Source organism: Aythya fuligula, chromosome Z (genome assembly GCF_009819795.1).
Source record: "Aythya fuligula isolate bAytFul2 chromosome Z, bAytFul2.pri, whole genome shotgun sequence".
Taxonomy (NCBI): Eukaryota; Metazoa; Chordata; class Aves; order Anseriformes; family Anatidae; genus Aythya; species Aythya fuligula.
Genome location: NC_045593.1, coordinates 18,896,461 through 18,924,099, shown reverse-complemented (window position 1 = coordinate 18,924,099; position 27,639 = coordinate 18,896,461). Strand labels below are relative to the sequence as shown.

General features: G+C 39.3%; 2 protein-coding genes across 3 annotated transcripts; one reads left to right on the top strand and one right to left on the bottom strand.

Annotated features, from left to right (window-relative positions):
- Positions 1 to 588: 588 nt before the first annotated feature.
- GPX8 (glutathione peroxidase 8 (putative)) lies at positions 589 to 4,181 on the bottom strand. 2 transcript variants are annotated; one of them, XM_032205951.1, is made up of 3 exons: positions 3,950 to 4,181; positions 3,092 to 3,353; positions 589 to 1,266 (listed from the first exon to the last, which is right to left on the bottom strand). In XM_032205951.1, exons 1-3 carry the CDS (start codon positions 4,154 to 4,156, stop codon positions 1,103 to 1,105), a joined length of 633 nt encoding a protein of 210 aa, XP_032061842.1. In that variant the 5' UTR covers positions 4,157 to 4,181; the 3' UTR covers positions 589 to 1,102. The 2 variants fall into 2 exon arrangements, with proteins under 2 accessions (XP_032061842.1, XP_032061843.1); XM_032205952.1 differs by lacking the exon at positions 3,092 to 3,353 and having other exon boundaries at positions 1,198 to 1,266.
- Positions 4,182 to 6,052: 1,871 nt separating this feature from the next.
- On the top strand, positions 6,053 to 26,669 carry CDC20B (cell division cycle 20B). The gene is made up of 9 exons (XM_032205592.1): positions 6,053 to 6,064; positions 6,999 to 7,212; positions 14,917 to 15,027; positions 16,320 to 16,516; positions 17,363 to 17,457; positions 19,963 to 20,191; positions 21,320 to 21,445; positions 22,174 to 22,303; positions 26,521 to 26,669. The coding sequence occupies exons 1-9, from the start codon at positions 6,053 to 6,055 to the stop codon at positions 26,667 to 26,669; spliced, it is 1,263 nt and encodes a 420-aa protein (XP_032061483.1).
- Positions 26,670 to 27,639: the final 970 nt, after the last annotated feature.

Sequence of the window (27,639 nt, the reverse complement as noted above, 5' to 3'; positions counted from 1 at the left end):
CCTGTCCTCTCAGCTCTCCTTTCAGACAGCTGGCATAGGGTCTTCATTCCAATTTATTTTCTCCCTTCATCAGACAGATCAATCAGAATATCAGTTTGAACTAGAACACTGGAATAGAACTGGGAATGGCATTGCAGTTACATGCTGGAGAGGGGAAACTGCAAGGTGAGAAGAGCAAGGCTTGAGGCAAGACCCTTTGTCCCCTTCAAATGTCTCTACCTGAAGACTTTGTTCATTAGGTGGCTCGGGAGCATTGTATTGGATAGCCTCAGAAAGCTGTGCTTGAGGATGTTTGTTAGAGAGCCATGCTGCTGATTTTTGTTGCCCTTTGGCTCCTGCTGTAAGCTGCCATGTTTATGCACACAAGCCCTGCCTTCATCCAGGTCAGAAGACAGGAAATCCAGCAGGACATGTGCGCACAGTCAAGGCATTGTACTGCACTGCCAATGTACGGAGAAGGCTAAAGAGGTTAAAGGTGTTGCTGTAAGGGTGAAAAGCATGCTGAATCAAAACACAGAAAGTGGGCAAGGAAACAGTTTTGCATTTTTTTTTTCTTTTTCTTTTAATAATATTACTTTCTATGTACAGGTTTTTACAACTTAATTGAAAGCTCCACAGTTCATTAATTTTCCTCTGTCAATATTGTAAAGCTAGTATGGTCACTTGCATTTGTCTCAAAACCAATTTGTCACTGGTAGATAGGAAACAAAATGTCTTCTGTGCAAATACTGAGTAATTTATCACCAATCCTCTTCCTTTTAGCTATCTTCCTGCTGGTGAAAATTGATATTAGCTGTTAGCAAATGTAAATAAACATTCAGAAACATTATGCAAATTGAACGTCCATGCCTGCAAAGTACCGAGTATCTTGCCATCCTCATTGACCTCAGTGGCTTGCTCTCAAGGCTGTTGCAGGAGCCAACCCGACATTAATTGACATAGTGTAGCTGAAAATACTAACACTAAAGAGAAAAAACAACAAAAAATCACCTGATGGTTTAACTTCTAGCAGCATTTCTCAGGAATGTGGTAAGGCTGTACAACCATGCTGTTGGATTGCTTTGATCCATTGTTGAATGGATTCACGGAGTGAATGGCTTTTTCAAAGGTCTTCTCTTTTTTTCATGATGATTTGCCTGATTAATGATGCTACTTCTGGCTTGATACTTTCTATGGGCTCTTCAGGTCTCCAGAATTTCACAACTTTACCCTCAGGACTGACCAAGTACTTCCAGAAATTCCACCGAGGCTCTTTCTTTGAAGAATCTGTAAGAATGGTATTGGATCATTTTAGTGACTCCCTTACTCTTCTAGTTGTGACATTATCCTGCAGTGATTCTTCAGCTATTTATTTCGAAGCAATCCTACCTTGTTCTTTCCTAGAAGTTTGGACATGGTCTTAATGGCAAAATGCCCTGCTGCTGTGAAAGCAACAAGTAGTTGTGTGAAGGCCCTGGCATTGTATTCACTGCCAGTGAATTCTTTTTGCACCAGACTGACAGTGCTGGAAAAATGCTAGCTAGCAGTCACAGGCATGGAGATGTTCAACCCTCTGAATGTCTAGACAATCAAATTAAGGAAACAGTTGCTTGTTTAATTGAAGATGCACAGGAATTTCTTATGAAGCAAAGGAACTCGGGAAAAGAAAGACCTTATGTCAAAATACTTAAGTACTAGAGGATCCTTCTCCCTTTGTGCAAACAGCGTATCAAGTAAGAACTGAATGTGTGGATGTAACAGTCCTGTTTCTGTGTAGGTATTAAAGCCTGACGCTGACTGCACTTGAGTTAGAATCTGAGTCTGAGGCCTGGATTCATCCCACCCAACTCTGATACCTTCTTGCCCTAGTCTCTTCTATAATGAACTGAGAAGCACCTCCAGAATGCATTCAGAAATTCCCCTGGACATCAGGGCAACTCAGGGTGATGAGGCTTTACCTGACGTCTTCGGTGACGTGCCTAGGAGGAGGTGGGAGGAAACACAGTGGCAGTGATAATGCCGACCACTTAAAAGGCTCGTAAGTGAGGAGGGCCATGATAATCATTTTCAAGAACATAAAAGGTATCACAGAGAATACAGCAAGAAGCAATAGGCGTAAGTGGTGTGAGACGTTTCATTTAGATGTTGAAAGAGTTTTCTGACAAGGGATTGTGAAGAACTGCAACAGGCTGGGATGTTCTGGAGTTTTTTACAGGACTACTGTAATAGTTCGGAGAAGCACCTATAATATTGGTTAGGTACTTGTGATCCTGTCTGGGGCAGGGAAGTGGAATAAAAGTTCGGGCCTTCTCCTACCCCATTTTCTAGTTAAAAAGACGTTATAGAGGATGGTTATGTCCTAAGTATCCTTTCTTTCATAATATTGGTGTTTAGTATGGATCAAATACCTGGCCAAAGCTCAGGGGAGGCTTTCAATTCAGGGAGGCAAATTCAGGAAGGCTTTTAAAGTCAGATTTAGGTTTGTGAGCTTCTTGGTCAGCTAAGTAGAATTTCATTTTGCTTATGAGAGTATGAGGCTCAGTAAATGTTTACTCTAACAGGGCTTCCCAACAGTGCAAGCCCATTTTACAAGTTGGGCCCTAAGGTCACAAGATAAATTAATGCAAATTAGTGGTTATATATCCTACTGTATGCTCTTGGTTGCTCTTTGCTAAAAAAGGAGTCTTCTCATCTGTATGCATTTATGTTGTATCTTCCAGTAATATTAAGACACCCATAGTTACACTTTTCTCTGTAAGAAAAGTTGTTTTCCAACAGATGTCATATAATCTGAAGCAGGATTTTGTAGGGGGTGTCTTTGCACTCTGGTTTACACATCCATCAGATTGGATGTTTCTAGCTGGGCTGGTTGCAGTAAGCTGTTTTTATCCTCAGTGGGGAGAAACAGATGCTTTCAGGGTCTTCTAACCTTTGTATTCCTCAATATCCACATTAAAATGAGACAAATGTGTGCAAAATGTGTGCATAGTGCCTGTTTCTCTCCATAGGCTATGATGTGTGCTCAGACCTGGCCTGTCAAACAAACTCCTACAGGACTGGAGGGTGAATACTGTGGTTAGAGGCAGCTCAATATACCAAAGAAAATAGTTACCTATTAGAAATTTAAACGCGGGCTCTGCTTCTGATCCCAGGATCTTGATTTTGTGGAAAACAGGGAAAGTTACTCCATAGTTTCCTTTGGCAAAAGCCTCTATTTCCTGGCTTGAGCCGGGCTCTGATTCTCCGAACTGGTTGCAGGGAAAGGCCAGCACAGTGAAGTGGGAGGGACCAAACTCCCTGTGCAGCTCTTGCAGGGCGATGTAGTTTTTGTCTGTGTTCTGGCAGTAACTCGCCACGTTTACAACCAAAGTTGCCTTTGAAGAAATAAAGTCAGAACACTGAGGAAGAACCCTGAGATGGCACAGAGATTTCAATTAAATCTTAACGTGACAAAGCACACTATCACACTATTCCTACCTGAGAGCTAGACTCTCTGGTCATAATTTCATTAAACTGGTAAGAGTGATAGCTGCTGGAGCTACTTTGAGACATCCTTCTTTAAACATCCTATAAATGGATAAACTTAAACTGTCAGCTTTGTTTAAATATAAGCATGTAAAAACAAAACAACAGATATTTAGAGCAGGCATTAAAATGATATTTCTCAGATCAGTGTCTAAAATTCAATGCAACATGTCATTATTCTTAACTAAGATTAAAATGCACAAATTCCATTCTTATATCGTACTGATTTATAGTAATTCTTTCTTCATTTATTAGCTCTAATAGTTAATTCTGGAAGCAGGACTAAAAAAAAATAATATTATCTGTAGCTTACTGTTTACATAACAGGAAGTTAGGACAAATCTCTGCTGTAAATTCCCACAATCAACCTTTTTGTTTTCTTACCAATGGATGTCAGTTTTTCAGTAAAGATTCAAGAAAAAGATAAAATGAAGTTGTAACTTACTTTCCCTCTGTACTTCTCCAATGAAACGATCCTTCCTCGTGAATCCTTGACTTCGAAAGAATAAAAATCTTTGGTTTTAGGTTTAAAAAATCTGAGTTGCAGTATGCAGAGAACTGCAGTACACAAAACCATCGACAGAAAAACGACAAAGACCCTGGCTTTGGGCACTGAATATTTCAGAGGGTAAGTAGTTGTGAGAGGCTCCATTTTCGAAACACTTGGGAGAGAAGCCAGGGCAGGCCCGGAATGCGAAGGAGGAGCTGAAACTCGAAACTTGCAACTCAGACTAAAAAGGACACGCTGCTCGATTTGTCCCTGTTGCCGAAGCAGATGTTTCACTTCACAGTGCCTCTGCTGGGCTCCAGGGCGCTCGGTAGAGTAGGGAAATGCCTCCTGCTAGGAAAAAAGAACTGAATGAACAGTGTGCTGCTTCACCTAGCGATGCAGATTGCTCTGTTTGGCTGAGCTGTGTGGAGTAACTGCGGTGTTCGCCTGTACACTGTCCTGAGAACTGCCTAGGGCCTCGTTTATGTGTCTGTAATGCAGCTCTAGCACATCTCCTTGGCCCATCAGGTGCCCCTGACCTTAGCAAGCAGAGCAGTATTGAAGAAGCCTGTTTGCATGAGATGCTGTGTGACACAGGCAGCTTTGTAAAACTGTTTTGCAGCACATGAGCAGAGAGAAAACCTTCTTTATAGGTTAGCAAAAGGGAAGAAAATCACAAATACATACATACATACACACACATATATATATTTAATTGGGGGGACACAAAACATGATGGTAAATAGGTTGCTTTTGTACTGCTACTGCCTACCTGGCTGCTAGCTATGGGGAGATAAGAAGATGCAAGGTATGCAAAAGGGCAAAATGAGTTACCTGAGTCTCAGACCTTGGCCATGCAGCTCCAATGATGTTTTGCCGAGGCAATTGTGAAAGACACTCTCAACTTAAAAGTCATGCACCTCTGGTGACTTCTCTGTCTGCCTTTACTTGTTTTCTGTTTTAAAGGTGTTTGCTTCTTGCTGTCAGTCTCTGAAGGTACATTGACATGTAGTGGTGACAAATCGTGGAAAAAACAAAATTTTCTCTTTCTTTGTTCATGTCTTGTTTAGGTTTTCTTTCTCTCTTTCTGTCCATTTGCTATTGCCTTTCTGTCAGCTTTCATTTTCATTTTTTTTTTCTCTTAGTATTTCTGTCCTTGGGCTTTTCTAAGCTATCTCCATCTTTGCTGCTTGTTGCTTGTCTAACATCCTTGTTGCTTGTCTAACATTCTTTTGCTCCCAGTCTGAACTAGCCTTAGCCTCTTGTTTTTCTTTTCACTCCTTTTTTATTTTTTTTCCTTCAATCAGAGGGTACCTTTTTAGGGATGAGAATAGAACAGGCCTTTGCAAAGGTGAAACCTGGAATTTGGGTGTCTGTTGGTTTTTGTGGGCTTAGATATCACCTCAACTACCTTTGATTTGTACAATACCATAATGGTACGTTCATCAGTTTCTACGACGTTCTCTAAGTAGCTAAGGTCCATGTTCATTTATTTTAACAAGACTTTATAAAGTGTTTCATACAGTTCTATACAGAGAGATGCTTGTGATATACTATGAAATTTCAGTATTTATATGGATGTGTCTTCTGACCTAGGGGTTATGTGAGGCTTGATGTCTGCCAGGCAGTGAGCCCTCAGAGTTAGAGTAGAGGGGACGGAAAAGGTGCAGACTTGTCTGATGAAAGGAAAAAAGCTGTAGTCAGAAAGCAAGCACAGATTGCTAATGCTGACTTCAAAAGCAAGTCTGAGTGTGTTTGATTTCAGAAAATCCATGCAGGATGCTAGAGTTCAAGTTACATCTTGATAGCTTGTAATTTGCACAGAACATTATGTCAGAAATAATGAAAAAATAACAAAACTTAATGCTTAATATACTATAAATATTCACAGAAGTGTCCAACAATGATTCTGAAGCCTATTACACTAGCAGTGCTTCCTTACTATTGTTGATACTTTCACATGTTGCCCTAATACATTGCCTTTAAACTGAAAAGCAGTCTTGTATTCGGTATTATTCAGTTTCTCTGACCCTCTTGTTTAAGAATTGCCTTTTACGTATGGATTTAAAAGTAAGAAATGTAAATCTGTCATTTGATCTTAATTTAGTATGGCTAAATAAATTAAGTGTAACATTAAATATAACACCATGAGCGTGTCATGCTGGTGATGAGAAGATTCAGAAATCAGAAATGTGCTAAATCCTTCTTTGGGAAAAGATCTGAAAACCAGCCTGGTTCCAGACAGCTAAGATAGGTTAGCTGAATGCTTTTATCTCATGAGAGACCAGCCCAAAGATGCTAAACTGAACCTCTGAAAACGTCTTGGGTCTTTCTAAGGTCAGTGCTGTATCCTAGTGCATGAGTGATACAAATTTGATTTTCTTCTGTGCTGCAGACTTTCTATGTGACTGTGACAAGAATTGCATCTCAAATTTTACCTGAACTTTTGCCAGCCCTTATTTAGGTTTCTATCTATTGTCTCTACCTGATATTGTCTCTATCTGTCAAATGATTCAGGGTTACTTACCAAAATAGGACTTTCCCCTTTCCCCCTTTCCCCCTTTCCCTCTTTCACCATCTTCCCCTTTTCCCCTTTACCCCTTTCCCTTTTCCTTCTGTCTTTCTTTTTTCTTTTTTTTTCTTTCTTTCTTTCTTTCTCCATTTTTTTTTCTCCTCACACCTTATGTACTTATACTTAGATCCTTCCAGTTCTTAACGAGTATTTCTCTGTGGATTGTGCTGATCAGCTGCCTGAAAGTTGTGACTGCTCCTGAGCAGCTCCTGTGTTACTCTACTGCAGCTGAGAGTTGCTGCATCCCCTGTGTGATGTGGGCAAAGTAAATCCCATCACTTGCTGTGTACCGTGTAGCCACCCCGATGCCCATCGCCATGTCCTGCTGCTCAGAGCTGTGCCGAGCCCACGCAGATTTGCAACAGCGTGAGGGGACAGAGCAATGTTCAGCGATGACTGACCCTGGTGTTTTGGCTCCCTCCACTTGTGCAGGTCGCCGCCTCAGAGAGGACGACGTACGCGAGGTTTAAGAGCTCCATGAAGAAGCAGCTGGTGGCCAGGGGCCCGGTGGCGAGCAGCCCCATTGTCACAAGATGGCAGCAGCTGCACGCAGGAGGCCGCGCTGAGGAGCCCAGCAGGACCTGCAGGGCCCACCATAGTGCCCCTGGGGGGGCCCAGCCCGCAGACACACCTTGGGAGACTCCAGGTCAGGCAAAGAGTTATTTTCACACGCAGGATGGCATCATGTGGGTAATTCTGTGGGATGGCGTTTCCCCATGTCCAATGGACAAGGGCTGTGGCGTGCAGCAGCTGCAGTCTGTGTAGCGCTCCCCGGGCAGGGCGAGCTCAGGGCCAGGTTCCTTTCAGCAGAATTACACTGCTGACAGCGAACGAGAGGAAAGCCAGACCTGCTGTTAGCAGTGTGCAGGCAGACTAGGACGGTAGGTCACGCAGACAGTAGACATCGGGGGTGAGGGTAAAAGAAAAGACAAAACTTCATCCCCAGCCAAGTAATTTCTGTTACAGATAAACCTTTTTGCCTTTACACTGGGGCATGTGTGGAGCTGGATTTAAGTTGCACTGGGCTGTAACAGCACTCAGGGTTTGTTGCTGCACCTTTGCACCTCAAAAAGCTATCCATAGCTGGCAGGACAGTAGGAGAATTCATGCATACTTCTTTCCTTTCACAGAATCATCTAGGTTGGAAGAGACCTCCAAGATCACCGAGTCCAACCTCTGACCTAACACTAACCAGTCCTCCACTAAACCATATCACTCAGCTCTACATCTAAACGTCTTTTAAAGACCTCCAGGGATGGTGACTCAACCCCTTCCCTGGGCAGCCCATTCCAATGCCTCACAACCCTTTCAGTAAAGAAGTTCTTCCTAACATCCAACCCAAACCTCCCCTGGCGCAACTTTAGACCATTCCCCCTCGTCCCGTCACCAGGCATGTGGGAGAATAGACCAACTCCCACCTCGCTACAGCCTCCTTTAAGGTACCTGTAGAGTGCGATAAGGCCGCCCTTTGCCTTGCATGTGGCTACCCGAGACCTGTCTACAATTGCAGAACTTCGACCAGTCTGCATGCCTGGATGTGGTGTTGTGTATACTCTGTGATGACCCACTGAAGGAGACGTGTGCCTTGTGTTAGTTTCCCCTCCAATATCTAAGGCTATAGGTATTGACAAAAGTCCTGTCTGCCAGTAGACACTTATTCTCAACACACCGTAGGGTAAGGCATGTTTGTCATTCAGAGTGCAGATCACACATGTACTTTCAGGACTTAGGTCTGGAGAACTGACTCTGGAAGAGGCAGTTTCCCTCCATCAACAACAGAGGGAGCTGAAGAAAAACTAAATAAGCCTTTGAACTCACTCCCACATCCAGCAGTGGTAAAGTCCAGAAGGGTCTTGCATGTACTAGAAGAATTTCTTGGAAGGGCAAGGGAACTAAACAAGACACATTTCGTGATTAATCATGGAAATCTTTAGAAAACAAATAAAAGGTGCTTGTTGCTGTACAAGATGTATTCCTATGAGGCCACGGTTGTTGGAGACAAAGTGCCATTCTATCTTACGCTGAGCAGAATACTCTTCAACAGTGTGGTCATAATGCATGCATGCCCAGCTCTGGGAAATTCATGTTCGAAAGCTGGATTCATGTTCTAAACTGAATTTTTCCCTGCTTTGTGGTTTCTAGAACAGAAAGTACTGCATACTTGCATCACCAGCAGTGGTGAAAGCCTTTATGGTTGTGGGAAATCAGACTTTGATTTTGTGTGGAGTAGGTTCTGGTGTAGCCAGTCAATAGATATGTGTTACAGAAGTAAATATATACAGTTTATAAAGGGAATGACCAATCCGATCTTTTTTAGATGTCTTTTTTAGGACAAGATGAACAGTGCTATAGAAGCATCTGTTTCTTTTCCTTGACACTGAAGGAAAGGGAGAGCAGACTGACTAGCTCAAATGCCAGCATTTGTATCGTCCCAATTAGTGTGCCAGTCAGCTTTGAGAATATTGCTGCTAGAAAATATATGCTTTTCTGAAAAGTTCTAGACAATACCCCTATGTATGGTTTTGAGTAAAATGTTTCCATTAAAATTATTTTTTTCTCAGTGACACCTCAGATGCCTAAGAAATTCTCCATGAGGAAAACTACTGTGACTCTACCCTGCAGTCACACTGCAGAAGGCTTAGAATGGAGAAATAACAGGAGAACTAAAATAGGAAAGAAACAGGTACGCAACACAACATTAAAATGCACAGGTAGGATATTTGCTTTCCCGATGTGTTCTTTAACCCTATCTTTGGTCTGGAACCTGTTGTGCAGATGCTGCCTTATTAACATGGAGAACATTAACAAGAGGAGATCCATTTAGGAAATGTTTGCTAAAAAGATGACAGGAACAATAGCTTCATCATTTGTTTGATTCAGTTTCTGTCCCCTTCTGTCAGCCTATCGTCCTGCAAACTAAAATTGAAACCAAGTTAATGAAGCCCTCAAGATGCATTTGTGACCTCAGAGGGAAAACCTATATTATAAAAAATGCGCATAAAGACCACGAATGACTCAGTTTTTCACATGCTTAATAACCACTATGCATGAAGAAGATAATTTCTTCAATTGTGCAGGATGTTGCGGTTCTTTTGGTCACGTAGACAGTGTGAGATGCTGTAAAAAATTGCCAAAAAATAGCTTTCTGTGAATAATGTTTTTTATCACAACAATAGAAACTCAAAGGCTAGTTAGTAATGTTTAATGATTCTTGGCCAAAGATGAATGAACACAAGAAATCTCTACCATGTGATATAAAGACTTCAGTTCTCCTCCCATTTTGGTGCTGCTTTTTATTGCTGTGCACTATATCCATTCATTTTTGCTAGTGTACACTGACAAACCTTTCACACCTTTTTTTTTTCCTCTGTGGGCTATATCTGCTGCTGTTTGGTCACCTTTAATAAACCTCTGCACCAGACACCCACCCATTTCCGCTAACTAACTTATTGAAAATCGTTTTCTTACGTAAATCACAGTGATACTTATCTGTGTTAGGAAAAGTTATTATCGTAACATTACCCTCAAAACTACCTCCTGATTTTAGTCCTATCTGATTGCAACTATTTGTATATTAAGTTGTAAACTTATGGTCAGTCACAATGCTTTTTTCTGACTGGTCCTCTCCTTGATTGCACTAGTTGTAAGATCAGTACTGAAGACCATGACAGCTGTTTTCAAGTGATTACATTTAGACTATAACTGTTGAGTAAGGATGCTTCATAGCTGCATACTCAATGTCCTTGCTTGTACTGGTTTATAATTTTTTATTAATATTATTGAGAAATTTTTGTGAGGGTGTGAAGATCAACTTCTGAGAAGAAAAATTAGTATCAGAATAGCTGGGCTAACAGGCTTATTGGTTGTTATCTTTTAATACTTGTACTCATGAAGGTTATTGAATGTTGCAAAGGAACGATGCTTTCTACATCATTCTGGGAAACCTGTTTTTCAGGGCAATTACTTTCCTTCACAAAGTAATATTTCTTCACAAAGAAATTTAGTGAAGTCTTTTTGTAAGAAGGTAAAAACTTTCTATGAAGTAATATTTGTAAAACATACCTCCTTTCTTAAATTTCAATGAATTTTTAAAGATGTATGTGCATGCTGTTGTTTTCACTCTTCTGTGTCAGTCTTTCATCTCTACAGTACCTAGAATTATACTGTGACTGACATCAGAAGTTGAGTTAGAACTAAGATATTCAGAGTTTTACATCAAGGACCACAATAACTTCCTGTAAGTGTGATGTGGGGGTCTTTGAGATAACATTGTGGGATAAAATCTTTTCACATTCCAGTGAATGTGTGTGGTCTCCTTGTGGGCCAAAAGATTACTTTCCTGTACACACAATAGGTTTTCCATAGAAATGTCTGTACTTATTTTAGAGGGACACAGATCCAAGCAATCTGATTAGCTTTCTGCCAAGCTGTCTATATAAATCATGCAAAAAGTGCTTCTCAGAGCTGAAGGCTTGCTGTAGAACAGATGGGATGTATAAAAATCTAAACTTTTTTTCCAGTTATATTTATTTAAGACATTTCTTATCATGATTACAACAGGGTTTTTAAGAAGAGTAACACTGGATGTGTTTGGAAAGATAGATTTCACAGGCACTGGAGAAAGAGCATACTGAGTGGCTGGTAAAAACATCAGCTGCACTTCCACCTGACTGTAAATAATGAATTACAGACCAGACAACTAACATCAGAGTGTTCAATTAAGTGAAACAACATTGGGAAGAAATGCATATTATTAGAGATTGGTGTAGGGATTCATATCCCATGGGACTGATCTGAGCCTTTACATGATTTTGCCTAAACCTAACTAGGGCCTAATCTATTTTTTTTTTAAGGGAAGAGTTCCAATAACATGTCAGATCTCACTTTTCTTATCTTTGTCTGCTGCATTATCTGTTTCTCTGACACACAAGGAAATTTTATAAAAAATTATTATTCCTCTGTCTATATTTTTATATAAATAACTGTTATTTATATAAATAACACCCTGTTTATATTTTTAGCACCTGTGGATTCAAATTTTAATACTTGTTTAAGAAATGGGATCGTGGTGTCCAGACTCCGGGACCCTGGCCTGAGTGGGGACTCTAGTAGGTTTCATGTTGGCATCAAGGACCTTGCAATGTATGCATTACAAAACTGATCAGCAAGCCTGAGGCATCAGACATATTGCCTACATGTAGAAAATCTATCATTGTATGCTGCTAAAATTAGGCCGATACGAATTAAAAGAGGGCAAGAAGGCACTAAGTTTCAGTAGGTGATATGTACACATACAGAGCCTGAGAACTTTTCTACTGGTAAGATGGCCTTGTTCAAACAGCTTTGTTAGAATTTGTATGATTGTTAGCAGTGAATTGGTGTTTTATGGAAGGAAAAATGATAACTCTAGCCAGAGCATATGATTTGGACAGTGGTATTGTGTATTTTTAACTGACCTTCCATCCAAGAGTCAAGTCATTCTAAAACTTTCATGTAAAAAATATTGTGTCTTTTTGATTTTTATGCTTTCCTTTATATTTAAATATACATTTTGTTACATTTCTTCATTCAATCATCTTTTCACTCCAATGTATTGGCAGAAATGTTCTACTCAGCTTCCAGTGGTCCAAGAGGTTGGATGTAGCATGGTCAAAAGTGTAGACATGAAGGTTTGTGAAAATAGCAGTTGCATCTGGAAAGGTATGTTCCTGTGTTCCACTATAGCAAATACCCCCATGCACACCGAACAGGAAGATAGAGCAGGCTGCATCTACCATGAAAAAAAACATCTGTTCCAAAAAGTGTTGCAAAATAATACAAAGTGGCTAAGATGTACACAGCTTCAGGCTACTTCTTCAGTTGCCACTGCCTTTGAAGCAATAGCACCCACCTCTTCCATTGTGGTTAACACCTAGTATTTTACCTGGCTCTCCTTTGGGCACGATCAGACACATGAATTCCTTTTGACTTTTGAGTTTCAGATAGGGAATGTGATAAGTATCAGATGGACTTCTAGGTACATGAGAGTTTAAAACATACAGAGATAGTGGACTCTTGTTGCACCTACCTGTAGGGAAAGGTAGCTGGAACAGATTGTCCCCAGCATTGCTTCTGGTTTCATCTGACTGGGAGTTGATTAGTTTAGTTCACGCCAAAAATATCCTAGGACTGAATGAGCATACAGAGAATGTGAATGATCAGGGGACTAGAAGCTGGGTGAGATGTGAGAATCTAATCTGTCAAATAATACAGATATTCCCAGAGGTTTTTTTGGGTATGCAACACTTTATGAGATACCAAACCAAAATTTTACTGTGTTCTGTCTTAGGTAATTTGTTTTGGTGATCTGGCTATTTCTGTGCTGGACTCCTTCCATTCAGAGTTTGATTCATGCTCATGTAAAAATAGTGAGAAACAACCTCTATATGACTGGAGTTCAGCTCATGTGGAAGAAGTTCAGGGGCATGTGAGAGACCGGTGTATATTCATTTGTTACTCTTTTCCATGCACATAAAACTTGCTTCATAGCAGTCAATAGCAACAGTATAGGGAATAGTCACAGTATTTTTTCTTAATGGCAAATGAATATAGATATCAGGAATACTGGGTTTTATTCCACGTACCTACTTGTTGATCAAGTGGTCTTACATGCCAGTGATGACTACTTACCTCTTCCTGAGTCTTGTTTTGAGAAGTGACATAGGCATTTGAGACCTGAAATCCTATCAAAAACCAGTGATAATCTTCTAGTACTCAGGCAAAACAACACAAAATGGTGTAATAAAGCTTAATTTCCACTAATAAGAAAGTCTGTTATGCACATTCACGTGTCCATATATGGACACGTGAATAGAGCTGAAATCGTATCAATACGAGTTTGGGGTAGATAAATTGCATATGAGAGAAGAGAAAGCTGAAGTGAGTTACACAGATGATTTCATCCTTTTTATCTCAATCCTTAATCCCAGCTACCAATATTAAAGAAGAAAATCATTTTCAAATTGTGTCAAAAGTTGTCATTCTCCAACTGTTATAATTAAGTGCTGTAGCTTCCCTGAACTGTCCTATTTGTCTGGGTTCAGAAACAGTAAATTTTCAAAAACTAACCCAGAATCTAGATATTAGAAATATATATTGCTGCACAGACAAATCTCATTTCAGTGATATCAGACCATTTTTAGTGTTAGGAAGAAGTGTTACATATTGCATAGGGCAAGCAAGGTCTCACACTCAGTTGTTCCTGCAATCCTGCTTGATATTTTAATTCCACAGACTTAGATCTGGAAAAAAATCACCGTGGCCTACTTCTTGCTAATCTACAGTCTTCATTTAGGGGGGAGGTGCTACAGTTGAGAGGAGAAACAGTTGTTTGGCAGAAATTCATTTTGGATTAGGGAAGAAGACTAAGGACAAAGTAGGAAAGGACTGTGTGAAATGTTCTCCGCAATTTGTCATTGATAAGACTTCCGTGTGGGATGATAATGCATGTATTTGTGTTAAGAGTGCAAAAACTTGTGAGTGTTGACTTTTTTTTGAACAGAAAAGGTTAGTTGTCAAGGTAGATAATCTATTCTGCCCTTGAAGCTTTTGGCATTCTTTCTAAGTATTCCTCTCTGGAGAATAGTTCAAAAATGAAGTCAAAACAGAGGAAAGTGCAGAAATATGAGTCTCCAACTCTTTTCTCTGCATATTACAGAAAGACAATTTCTTACTCATAAAAATGTAGCATTAAATGATTCATGGTGCTAATGATCTTTTCCTACAATGCTTAACAGTTGCAGCGTACCGTAGACAATGACCACAAGGGCTGACTCTTCTGTTTGCTCATACCTGTTTTTTACTGCTACTGCTTTTGTTTCTCACTTTTGCATTGTCACAAGCTTGGTGTGCTGTGATCAAAGTGGGTGTGCATTAAAAACCTTTTCCTGTGGTTAGCTGTTGGTGGGAGAGACCTTTTAACGTGATATTAACATCAGAAAGCAAAAAGGTTAATTGCTGTCTGAGGGGGTTTTAAAGTGGGAGAGTCCAATAGCAACTTCTGACAGAAAGCTAACCAAAGACAAAGTGAACCATGTTCTGCACTGAGCTGTGAGACAACTTAAATAAAATATAGCGGACCCTATTCTTCACTCTAGCAAATTACATCCATGGAGATTTGAAAGAGTTGTTAAAAGGTAGCTTTCACCTACTTTTGTGTGCAGTGTTTTGGCCTACACAGGATAAATCAAACCCTTCTGGAATGCTGTGGACAATGGACAGTCTAATATAGTCAGTGTGAAAGGCTTAGGCATGAGAAAAACTGGTGGCATTTTGCATTATTGAACTGTGCATGGTGCATCTTCAAATACAGGATGTCAAGAAAGGACACAGAATGAGTTTAGAGCTGTTACCACTGTGAAGTCACCCATGCCATTGGAGCCAGAAGTGAGGCTTCATATTGCTGGCTTGCGCGATGATTACTGTAAGTTACTTTCTTCTATTCAAAGGCTTCTGCAGAGGTTGGGGATACTGATACATGCATCTAGAAAGATGGCAAATGTGTGTCCCCTTCAGATCAAATGGAAACTCTCCAAGACTTATGCATAATGTAATTTTTTTTAATAACATTTCACCTTTGAAAACTGCCTGACTCAGGATGTAGAGATGACCGATCAAACCCAAGAATCAGTATCACCTAAATCTCATGCAGCTTTCTTCAGCAATAGGTATCAATACAACTTTAAAGTCAAACCCATATACTTATCCCTGCTTATTAATTAAGCTAAGGACATTTCAGATGTCTGCTTTGGATGTCTAGCAGACTGTTAATACAGCAGCAGGTTTATTGAGAAGACTTTGAAATCTCTTGGTTTAGGGAGACATCATTGATGTTGTCTGTAGTTTAGATGACACATACCTTCTGAACTAAATTCTCACTTACATGTTTGGTGATGTATAGGCAAAAATTAAGCATACACAAGTTACACCTGAACATGCATGGATTTCTGGTCTAAATATATAGCACCATATATAAAATAATAATAATAATAACAATAACAATGATAATAATAATAATAATAGAATAAATATAAGCACCAAATACGTGTCTTAACACTTCTGACATTCTAACAACCCTGTATATGAAAGTGTTAAAAAGTGTCCCTGTGCTTTTTTTATTTCAACTTTTAACATGTCCTTACAAATATTCTTTAGATGTAAATCTGTGAGCAGAACAAAGGTTTATTTGCATGCAGATTGAGGCTGGATTTCTACCTGGATGATTTACACTGATTATGCACAGTGTGTCCCAAGATTAAGCATAAATAGTCTTTGGAAATGATTTCGTAATACTTATTTCTGACTGCAGCAACCAGGACTCTAATCAAACAGCTGGCAAACAGCTAGTGATGAAGAACCCTCATTTCTGGTGGCAGAAATTAGAGTGATGTGAGCATCCAAAATGGAGTATGATAGATGCAAAAAAAATGATGAGGAATCTGTCAGTCATGTTCTGCTGTACAAGCGTACCAGCTTGTGGACACTAGCCTGATGAAGACCTTGGCTTGTTAGAAATACTCTCCTTCATTTAGTTCTCATTTGGTGTCTTCATCAAACACTAGCTAGTAATGGTTTCATAGAAACAATGTCCTGAAGTTTTCCCATAGCTATTAAAAAACAAACAAAACAACAACACCTCTCCCCCAAAACCATGCGCCTCTCTCCCATCCCCTACCTACAACCTTCTTGCAGTGATTTTTAGTAGCTTTCTTCTAGATCTGAACATACTGGACTGGAACCTTGAAAATCTCATTGCTGTTGCTGTAGGACCTGCTGCACACATCTTGAATGGAAGAACTCTTCAAGGCATTGAAAGCATTGGTTTGAATTCCTGTTCCAAATACATTTCATCTCTGGCTTGGATAAAAGAAGGAACTTGCCTTGCAGTTGGCACTAGTGATGGAGAAGTGCAAGTACTTAATAATTTACTTTTTTAGTCTTTTATCCATTTCTAGCTAAAATAGCCACAAGACAATATATATATATATATATTTTTTTTTTAATTGAAACAAAACAGAAAGATTGGCTGAAATACAGAAAAACCCTTCTGGAGACAATATTTAGCACTTATCCCATATTATCATGCATTTTATTGAATAAGTAGATGCTATCCACTATTATCTACATGGAGCCTCTGAAGCTACTAAAGAGCTGGTGACTGAACTAATGACTCAGCTGTCCAAAGAGTCAGAATTTTTCCAAAAGTAAAAGGAACTCTAAATTATTTTTCAGCACAGGCTATTCTTTCTTGTACATCTCTTACAAAGAGATCTGTCCAGTAGTGACAGATGCCTTTAGAACTTCAGCTAAAATTCTCTTTATGGATTCACACACTTACATGCAGAATTTGACTTCAGTCTGATTATACCCATACACCTCAGGCTGCTGTTACAGAGCAGTCCTCTTATTGAAAGGTTTTTTTGGACCTTGGCTGAGATGCTAGAAAATATGGGGATCTACCTGCTGCAATTCTGAGTCAGCAGTCTGAAGGTACTGAAGGGCAGTGCATTCAAACATGCACTTCCAAACACTGCCATATAAATAAATAGCTTTAATCTCAGAGATGCACATTCTCTCACAGTAAAATTTGAAAATACTCCTTCTTGTCTTAGTTGTGAAATAAATGAGCTTGAAGTTGTCCGTATGTCAAACTAGAATTGGGCAGTGGTTTACATGCAAATTATGAGAACAATATATTTGTATATATGTATATTTTTCCTCTTAAATTTGTATTTGTTTTGCTTGTTTTGGATTGGCAGCTGTGGGACATTGAAACCAAAAAGAGGTTGAGAAATATGTTTGGTCACCTGTCTGTAGTTGGTGCTCTGAGCTGGAATCATTATATTCTGAGCAGGTGGGTGGTGTAGCATGTTCCCAGAAAGAATCCTGATGCTTTCACTTAGACAAGTGTCAAGCTTTCATTTTAGGTGTTTTTGTTGGCTCTGCTTGTAGGTGATATATCCTGTGACTTAACAGCCTTTGCAGGAATAATATGTAGGTTTCCTTAATGGCAGGATAGAAGCCAAAAGGAATTTATCCCACCTCTTCAGTCTTTTCTTCTCACTCTTCTAGAAAACTGTCAGCAATTGCAGAATCTCACTAGGATGTGGAGACTATGGTTCTAGTTTTGTGAAAAGCCTGAGCTCTAAATGGTGTTGTCTCCAGCGGGTCTGGGCTCCAAAAATCTTAGCCTACTCAATGCAAGGGAGAGGGCCTGTATCTTAGGCTCCATTGATATCATGGCAGCACCCGTCTTTTTAGCTACATAGCAACACGGAAACAATAGCAAAGGTTGACTAACTTTGTTGTTAACCTCAAGAAAGTATCTCTTGATAAGAACGCTAGAGGTAGTTTTATTTTGATTTCATATGATGCTGTGGCTTTTGGTTCTATTGGGTGTGGTAGATGGAGTGAGGTACAAGGATACCAGATAATCAAGCAGATAATAAAGTGCTGTGGCTCTTGCAGAAGTAGGTACTGTGGTGGGCTAAGCTACAAGGGTGTAGCTTCAACACCTGCCAGTGCCAAGTGGCATAACCTTGTAACAGTAATGAATAGTTTCAGTGTGCATTTCAGCTTGGCCAAAGGAGTGAAAACAACAGAAGCATTACAAATCTGAGTAGAAAATGAGTATAAAATTCAACATGGATCTGTGAACTACAGTTATTGTTGATAGTCTAGGTTCAGATAACAGATTTATCTTTTTTTAAGTCTGAATCTAACCATATCATTACTGCACAGTTAAAATAATCCATATAATAAATTAAAAAAAAAATAAAAAAGGCATGGAATTCGTATTCCTTATAACTAAAATAAAAGCACAATTCTTACAGACAACTTCAATATCAACAGTTGATACTTTGGGATTGCACACTAATTCATGTGGTTAAAAATTGCATCCTCAAAATAATGAACCTCTAAACAAATTTCAGTATTACAAATTAACTTGTCCCAAATTTTTATTAGCTTCTATTTGTCTTTAGCAAAACAGATACTATCTTCTTTGTCAAAAGCAAATAATTCTGATTTTTTATTATACCAAATCAAAAACTTTATTTTCAAACAGGATTCTTGGGAGCCAAGCTCCTTCCCACTCCTGCCACTACAATCACTGAAAACCTTAATTTGGCCATTCAATTCATCTCTTTGGTTAGAATTAAAGCTTATTATTTAGGAGGAAAAATCTATACAAAGCTTCAGGAGAGAAATGATCATGCCTTTGCATATAATGCATATACTGCTATGTATATTTACAGATATTTTCCATAAAGATGTGCTTAATATTCACTAGTGCACTGCTTGGTTGAAATCTTTCAGGCTTTTGTAGACTTGAAGAGCATGGCAGGTAGGTAATCCAAGCACAATAGAGTGGCATTCAGTCACTTTGTGCATTTTTAGAGCTTCCAAATCACTCTACTTGCATCTGAGAAATCTTTAAGAGTCGGTACGGGAAGGTCTCCAGTCGTTATTGCCTGAAATGGGTCTGTTGCAGTAATGTCAGATACATGTTTCTTGGATACCCAGAAAGTAGGTATTGAATTTGCTGATTTTTTCAGTGTCATCAGAACAGGAAATGTTAATTTCCAGCAGGAGGTTTTGGTATATGTTTAATGTAGGTAATATCCTTAGAAAGGCAGTGACCACTGATGAGTAAAACCCACATCCAGGAGATAAACTGTAACAGTAGCTGTGCTTCCAGACAGGGCATTTCTTCCTTCCTTTGGTAGACTGACTCTTCTGGCCATAGTACCCGTGGGAGAGCACAGCCTGAGGGAGTGGACCCTCAGGAAAGATAAAACCATGCACCCATTTTCTAACAGGTAACTAGTGCAGCAGTGTCAGACAAAGAGGGGAAATATTCTGTGACAGGTAGAGGTGACTGGTGCAGACTTTCATTCAACCTGGAAAAGGGAAAGAGAAAGGGGCCAAGAGGGGGGACAGGACAGAAGAGCACAGTGACTCCTAAGCCTTTTCCCAGGCCAGTGCAGTTTTACACTGCCTCTTTGTTAGGCGTGGAGTCGCATCCAGCCTTGGCAAAATTCATGTTGCAAAAATACTTCTTTTGAAGAATGGAAAGAGTTTACATTGAGTGGTTAACTGTTGAACAAGCAGGCATACATTGCAATATGGATTCAGGCAAATGAAAACCATGATGAAGAGCAGGTATTTTGCCTGGCTGGTTCCGAGCAGCCGCTTTGTTGCTTTCTGTTGTGAGCCACCCCTGACAAAGTACTGTTGTACTGCATGCATGCTTTGCTCTGATGTGGTTTGCTTCTGAAACCACTGAAGAAACATGAATATGATGAGGTAGATTGCTGTTGTTAACATCAAATGTAAGCTGTCTTTTTCTCATTTACAGTGGTTCACGACTAGGATCTATTCATCATCATGATGTTCGTGTTGCTCAGCACCACATTGGGACTCTTTGCCAAAACAAACAAAGCATTTGCAGCCTGAAATGGTCGCTAACCGACCAGCTGCTCGCAAGTGGATCTAATGATGGTACGTTGAATATCTGGCCTAGTGACCCTGGTGTGAAAGTGCAGTCACAGCCATTGAAGACCATACCTCACTCTTCAGCAGTTAAGGTATATGGTGGAGGAACATCTTCTTTTTTGTATTTGATCTCATGAAATTATGTTGTTGATGTAAACAGTTACGGATTTTTTCAGATTATTTCAGTTTCTTTGGATTTCTGTTGGCTTCTTCTCCTGACTCCAATGCAGTTAATTTTCAGACCAGTTCTCATGCAGATAAGTTTGATAGTGCTTTGACTGATTAGGAAATGTTACCAAATCATTAGGCCTTTGTAAATACTATATCAAATAGCAATGAAACCTACAGCCTGCTCCCCTCTTTCTCTATCCTGCGCAGAAAACTTCAGTGGCACAATACTTAAAATTTACCAAACAAGACCTTTCAATAATAGGAGTTCTGGAAAAGTCTCTCAGAACTTCCTTCTGCTGAAATTATTTTAAATGTGAGGTTTCTTTTGACATCCTGATCATATTCTCATTTCAGGGTATGATTGCTGGTAACAAAGGATCTGAACTGAGAAACTGGAAACGGGACAATTTAGATTCTCTGACTTTATAAAGTCCCAATCTGTGAGGGAGACAGGACAGGTATCAGCAGTAAGGGGGAGTCTAGCATTTATGAACTGTTAATCCTCCCAGAAAATTCTGTGTCTGGCTTGAAGCACTGATGTTAAAGGGTTAGAGAAGGTTATTGAAATAGGTAGAAATCAGTTCTTAGTAACTTGTCTTCAGGTAGAGACTTGGCCTTAGGCATATTGAGGAAATAACTCAGAAGAGGCCATCTTTCTTTTAAGTCCTGTAAGCCATGTTGCTGAAGCTTCTGTGATGGCTTTTTCAGACAGTAAGTCAGACTGTATTCTGCTGGCTTCTTCTGGTACTTCTGTGACTTGTGAAGGGGAAGCAGAGAAGCTAGAGTGTAATGGGCTTGTGTGATGGAGTGGGTGCTAATGTGAAGCAATGTCAAAGGAAGGAGTTCTTGGAGGTTTGGGATCCTACATTCTGCGTGTATATGGAAGGAGGAGAATGATATAGGGTGGAAAAAAAAAGAAAAGATACATTCTGGGTGCTTGTTGCAGTTCATTTTTCCAGTTAGGCTTTTAAGCAAAATCTATTCTCTGTTTTTTGAGCTAACCTTCTGGCATATGTTTTCTTTTCCTTTTTTTTTTTTTTTCTTCTCAGGCTACGAACTGGTGTCCTTGGCAGTCCAAAGTCCTTGCTACAGGGGGTGGAATGAAAGATGGGATTTTGCGTGTCTGGGACATAAACCGTGAGAAAATCATCCAAAGTGCAGCTACAGATTCTCAGGTGAAATGATGAAATGTCTGCATGCTTAGGCTATGCTCTTCTTGTATAGCTGTGCTCATTTGGCAAACTCCCACTGACTTTGAGGGTGGTTCTGCGGACAGAGGAACAGCAGGATTTTCTCTGGATCTGCTTCTTGTAGCATAGTGCTACATTCAGCACTGCAGTGTATGGCTGGACTCAGAAGCAGTTTGTTGTTTTTAATTCACCACTTCTGTCTCCACACAGAAGTGCTTGAAGAGGAGGTGGTCTCACAGCCAGACACTTTTTATCTTCTTTTCCGTAGTGACAATGATGGTTTTGGCCAAAACTCTTATGAGGAGAGAACATTGAGTGGGAAGGAAACATCCCAGAGTGCTGGTGTAGGGAGAAGTCTAAGAGTCAGAGGGCAAACATCAGTCTCTGGAGTTTGCATATTAGGAGACAGAAGAACAGATTGTCAGCTGGAATAAAGCAGCATAACTGTTGATATTCCTGGAGCTATGACAACTTAGCTGAAGATGTGTTTAAAGGGCTTTGGTTTTATACTGATAGGCTATTACCACATTTAGACAATAAAACAGCTGTGCTTTCAAGTATTGCAAGAAATAGAAAGATCCTTCTAAATAAGTAAATATTCTGTTGGGGCTACTTCTCAGCTTGTTTAAATACTGTAGAAAACATTTCAGATCTACTGGATGGTGTATATGAAGCCTTTCTGAAAACTAAAACATTATTTTACATTGCAATAGATTTGTTCCTTGCTCTGGTTACCCAAAACCAGTGAACTGATGACTGGACAAGGCCTTCCTGGAAATCAGATGAAAATGTGGGAGTATCCCATGCTTGTCAATTCATTGGAACTCTATGGCAAGTATTTCAGTTAATAGTTTTAACTATTTCAATTAGCTATCTTCCTGTCTAATCAACATGTTTTCACAAATGCAAACCTTATACTTTTAAGTAAAATAAAGTTAAAAAGAGCAGTCGCCCACACTTCCTGTCACTACCTACGTGCATACATTCATTCACAGAATCCAGATGTATGGAATTGTAAAGGTTGACTTATTAAGATAACGGTGTAAGTTGCTTCTGTAAAATTCCTTGGTTTTAATGATGGGGTTCTCTTATCATTTCTAAGGCCACCTGTTGTGGTTTAACTCAGCCGGCAGCTAAACACCACACAGCCGTTCGCTCACCCTCCCCCCTCCCTCTCTGGGATGGGGGAGAGAAATGGAAAAGTGAAGCCTGTGGGTTGAGATAAAGACAGTTTATTAAGACAGAAAAATATAATAATAATTATAAAAATAATGATGATAATAGTACTACTACTACTAATGTGTATGAAACAAGTGATGCACAATGCAATTGCTCACCACCCGCTGACCAATGCCCAGCCTAACCCCGAGCAGTCTGGCTCCCCTCACCCCAGCTAGCCCCCCCTATATGTTGTTCAGCATGACCCCAAATGGTACGGAATACCCCTTTGGCCAGTTTGGGTCAGCTGTCCTGGCTCTGTCCCCTCCCAGCTCTTGCTGCACCCCCAGCCTGCCTGCTGGCAGGACAGAGTGAGAAGCTTGGTGTAAGCAGTGCTCTGCAACAATTAAAACATCAGCGTGTTATCAGCACTCTTCTCATCCTAAGCCAAAACATAGCACCCCACCAGCTACTAGGAGGAAAATTAACTCTGTCCTAACTGAAACCAGGACACCACCCCAGGTGCAGGATGTTGGGGGTGTCTTCACCCTAAGGTTTTCTGGGCCTGGACTAAGTGTTTTTGCCAGTATATTGTAGGCTGATGGCCTTCTAGATAAAACAAACCAGAAGTGGGATTTCTGGTTTACAGCTGGTCATGCCGGGATACTGAACCAGCTTCCAAATGAAGTTTGAAATAAATCTCTATGTCTGAGTTTTAGTTAATGATTTTAGCTGTGAAGCAATGTAATGCAGCATGTTTCCCTTGTGCCATGCTGACATGCAGTGGAGTTCCCTTACAACTCTGTATTGGTCCATGAAGCTGCAGAGCTACATATCACAGTTGTTTTTTGACACTAAGCCTTTTTTGTTGCTGGTGCTTGCTGTCAGTCAGATGCATTGTGTTTTATTTGTTCCAGTGTTAGCTGAAGTGATCCAGTAGATAACCTGAAGTTAAAAGGAAAGCACAAATTTGCACATGGCTGCATTTTCTCAAGTATGGTTGGTTTTCACACTCACCGACAAGATATAACAAATGAAGCTTTGCATTTTTAACCTGACAGACATAATTGATATTTACAAATGCTTTTTATACCCTATTATTACATTTGAGGGCATTTATTAAATTTCTGATGTGTGCTATACTGGCATGCTGTCCTTGGAACCAGCGACCTGACTTCAGTACTAGACTATAAGGGGAAATCAAAGAATAGTCAAAACAAAGACAAAAGGAAGAGAGGTCAGCAAAGACATTTGTTTATCTGGTTACAGATTATCCTTGTGTTGTGCTGCTTATCTGTGCTGCTTTTTCTTATCCCTACTAATTTGTGGGATATTTATGTCTCTTTCAATTGCATATAATTTGCAGATAATTAATTTGCAGATAATTTCAAATAATTTGTAATAATTAATTGCAGATAATTGCATGTGATATTCTAAGAAATAATATGGAAAGTGACATGATCATTAGTCTTAACTGCTGCATTAAGGTTTCTCAATTCTTGAGTGTAGTTTTTCTTGAATGTAGTTTTTCAAAGAAAACCTAGATCTACCTTTGAGAACAGTGTATGGTGTAAAACGTTTACCATATAAGTAAAAGATGTTGTTAACTTCTTGATGCTGGAGGGTTAGTTATCAGCCTGTTTCTGATTCAGTTTACTTCACCTGCAAAAGAAAATAATTTTATTTTAAAATAATTTTATTGAATAAAAAGACCAGATTGCTCTTACACAGATATATTTCTGCTTATGAAGACTTACTAACTTATTGTAAGCAAGTGAATGCTTGAAACAATTTAAAATGTATCAAAATATGTTCAGAAAAAAACACTGTAATGGATGATTATGACATGGTTCAAAATCAGCCTCAAACACTCTTCAACACGTGAGTCTTACACCCAAAGAAATTAATAGATAAATTGTAACTGAATTTCATTGTTGAATCCTGCCAAATTCTGAAAATCCTGAAAGTACTCAGGTGAAGCATCAAAAACTACTGCTGAGTACTTTAGTACTTCCTATTGCTGAACATACTCAGAACAGAATAACGAGTGAAAGATAGTAACCTTCTTGTTGCAGAGCCCATCTCTGATATGCTTCTGATAGAACTATTAGAGTTTCTAGTTTCACTAGAAAAAAAATGCATTTTGGATATAAATGTCCTCCCTCAGCAGTTCTTTTAGATCAAAGAAAACACATAAGGAACCAAAACATGTAATTGCTGTGAAAAGTACCTGGATGTGATCTTGAAACATAAAACCCCAGCCTTCTCTACTCAGAAAATATGGAAATGAATAATTTCAACTTTTCTGATTTCTTCTGATCCTTCTTCTCTTCTTTTTGACTGAAACTAGTAATTAGTTTTCAGTCAGTATTGTGAATAGTTTTGGATGCTTACAAAGGCCACATCTGCAACTGCTCCTTCAGAATTGCTACAGACACTGAATGGAGACAGTGAAAGGAAATTTCTGGCTTGCAAACTCCTGGTCCTTGATATTGACAAAGATTGTGTACTCTTCAATATCTTAAGAAGGAGCAAAGCCTCAAAAATATCTGCTGGAATAATTTAGTAGTGGTATTGAAACTCTGATTACAAAGTTTAGGTGGGACACATATTTCTCAGCACTAGGACAGCAGAAACTTCCTTTCAGTCAAAAAGCCATTGCAGCAGCTTCACAAAGTTAGGGCAGACTGGCCATCTACAACACTCCTGTGGATCTTCATCAGGTACCATTGTGGTAAGTTCCACAGTGTCAGAGGGCCTTACAGGTCTTCACATGCTTATCCTCATAATATCATTCTGAGGATTAATATTATTTCCCCATTGTGTTCATGGAGAATGTGGATACGAAGATCATCTATATTCCTTCAAGTTGTTCACCCAGGACTTTCTTCACACCTTCACACTTCTTTTTAGGATGTGGTTCATCTTGTCTGTTTTAGGTGAGAGACACTATGTCTCAAAAGTGTCTTTTTTTTTTTTTTTTCCCCTGTGGAGGATGACCTCAACTATATGACCATCAGTAACTCATCAACCCAAAGAAGCCAATAAGTAAAAATAGAAAAGCTTCTGATTCGTTATGCCCCTTTGTGCCTAAAACCTTAGCACTAGCATTGCGTAAGATCACACAAAGGCTTATGGCAGAGTAATGAGGTAAATACAGGTCTCAGTAGTCTCAGTTTAATACCAAACAGTTTTTCTTTCTTTGTTTCTAAAGTCAGTTACTTCTACCGAGGGAGATGCTTGTATAACCTTATTAATAACCATTATATATGGTTATTATTATATATATGTATAACCATTAACCTTGTTAATGCCTTTTGTACATTATTTGTGCTGCCAGGCTGGGATAGCTTCTGGCTTTCAGTATCTAGCTGCCAAAGTTTAATACAACTGCAGACAAACTCAGATGTGCTCAATTTCAATAAATTATTCATTGGGATCACTGTTAAAAAATCCTTTTAACAGTAATAACGTAGCAGCTGGAAACACTATCTCATGATTGTTGGATCAGCTGCAAACTGTCTGCAAGGCATGTGCAGCCAGATGGGAAAGCTCAGGAGTGAGAGACATTACCAAACACAGATGAGACTGATGTTGTAAATGCAGTGGAGAATCATGAGTTCAGGTTTAATGTTTTTCTTTGACAGAAATTACTTTGCAATGCAATGCAATACTGGCAGTTAAAGCTTGGTCCCTAAAAAGAAAATACCGCCTTCAGTTCTTTCTTAATGTGAAAGTACTCTATAAAAAAGGCTATCTTTACACATCCTGTGAAGCACATCAACCCGATGCAGTAAAAGCAGCACAACCTCTGCTGTGGATGGGTGTGATAAAAGTGATAGACATTCTCTCTGTAAAACTGTGCTATATCTTGCATTTTTTGTACATATTTTGTCTTCCAGGTCATAAAGGGAGAGTCCTGCATATAGCCCTGAGCCCAGACCAGAGCAGGCTCTTTTCAGTTGCGGCTGATGGGATAGCTTGTCTGTGGAAATGCCACGAGTCTGGGAAGAGCAAGCACAACAGCAAGTTTTTTTATAATGGTTATTAGAGCTCATTCCTGTGACTTCTTTTCCTTGAAAGCAAATGATTAAATGTATTTCATCCATTCAATAAAATTCAAAATATGTGTGTTCCTTCCAATTGAAACATGGCAAAAGATAGTATCTTTTCTTTTTTTCTTTTTTCCAAGAGTAAAGCAATTTTTTGCTTTTATCCATCATATGAAATGTTAGTAGCTTGTCTTTCTTAGCCTAGAGGAAAAATATTCTAACTCTGAAGAATAACATCATATTTATTTTCATTAAACTAGCAAGCATGGATGGAATCCACCATTTGTCAAGTGCCAACATAAAGTCTTAGGTCCTGCCTTTAGCTATAACTCTTGTAAGTTATTTTACATGATTTTAATGTCTCTGCATGCCAGGCTGTGTAAATTGGCTTGCGTCATTCAAGGGCTGGGATCAGCAGATACCAGTCCAGGGGACTGGATTGTTCCATATATCACATAGATCATGGTACAAAATCTGTCTAAATATTTCTAGAGATCTTGGCTAAATATATGACTCTAACTAAAAAGAAACATTTTCTTTGGAATTCTTTATTGTTTTCATAGGGCTAATGATAACTAACTTTACTAGAAATACTGTCTGTATTGGATTTTGAATTGTTTCCTTTTACCCACCTATTGTGTCTGATGGATGTTTGAAAATATAAATAACTGCATAATAATTATATTAATATGCATAATGTTGTAATCAACTGGCTAACAAGCCAGCTGGGCATTGCCAAAGAAGTATTCTGTTTGGATCAAACACAGCACTTAGTTCATTTATCCCTTAAGGGTACCAGTTTAATTCTGGGTGTCAGAAAACCTGGCAGCTGCTACTCTTGTATGAATTTTATTTAATGCTCACAAGAACCAGACCTTTTGGACTTTTATTTGTCTGCATAAGACCTGTACACTGTCAACAGCTAAGTAAGGATGTCAGGATTGGTCTTCATTGCTATTCAGGTGCAGC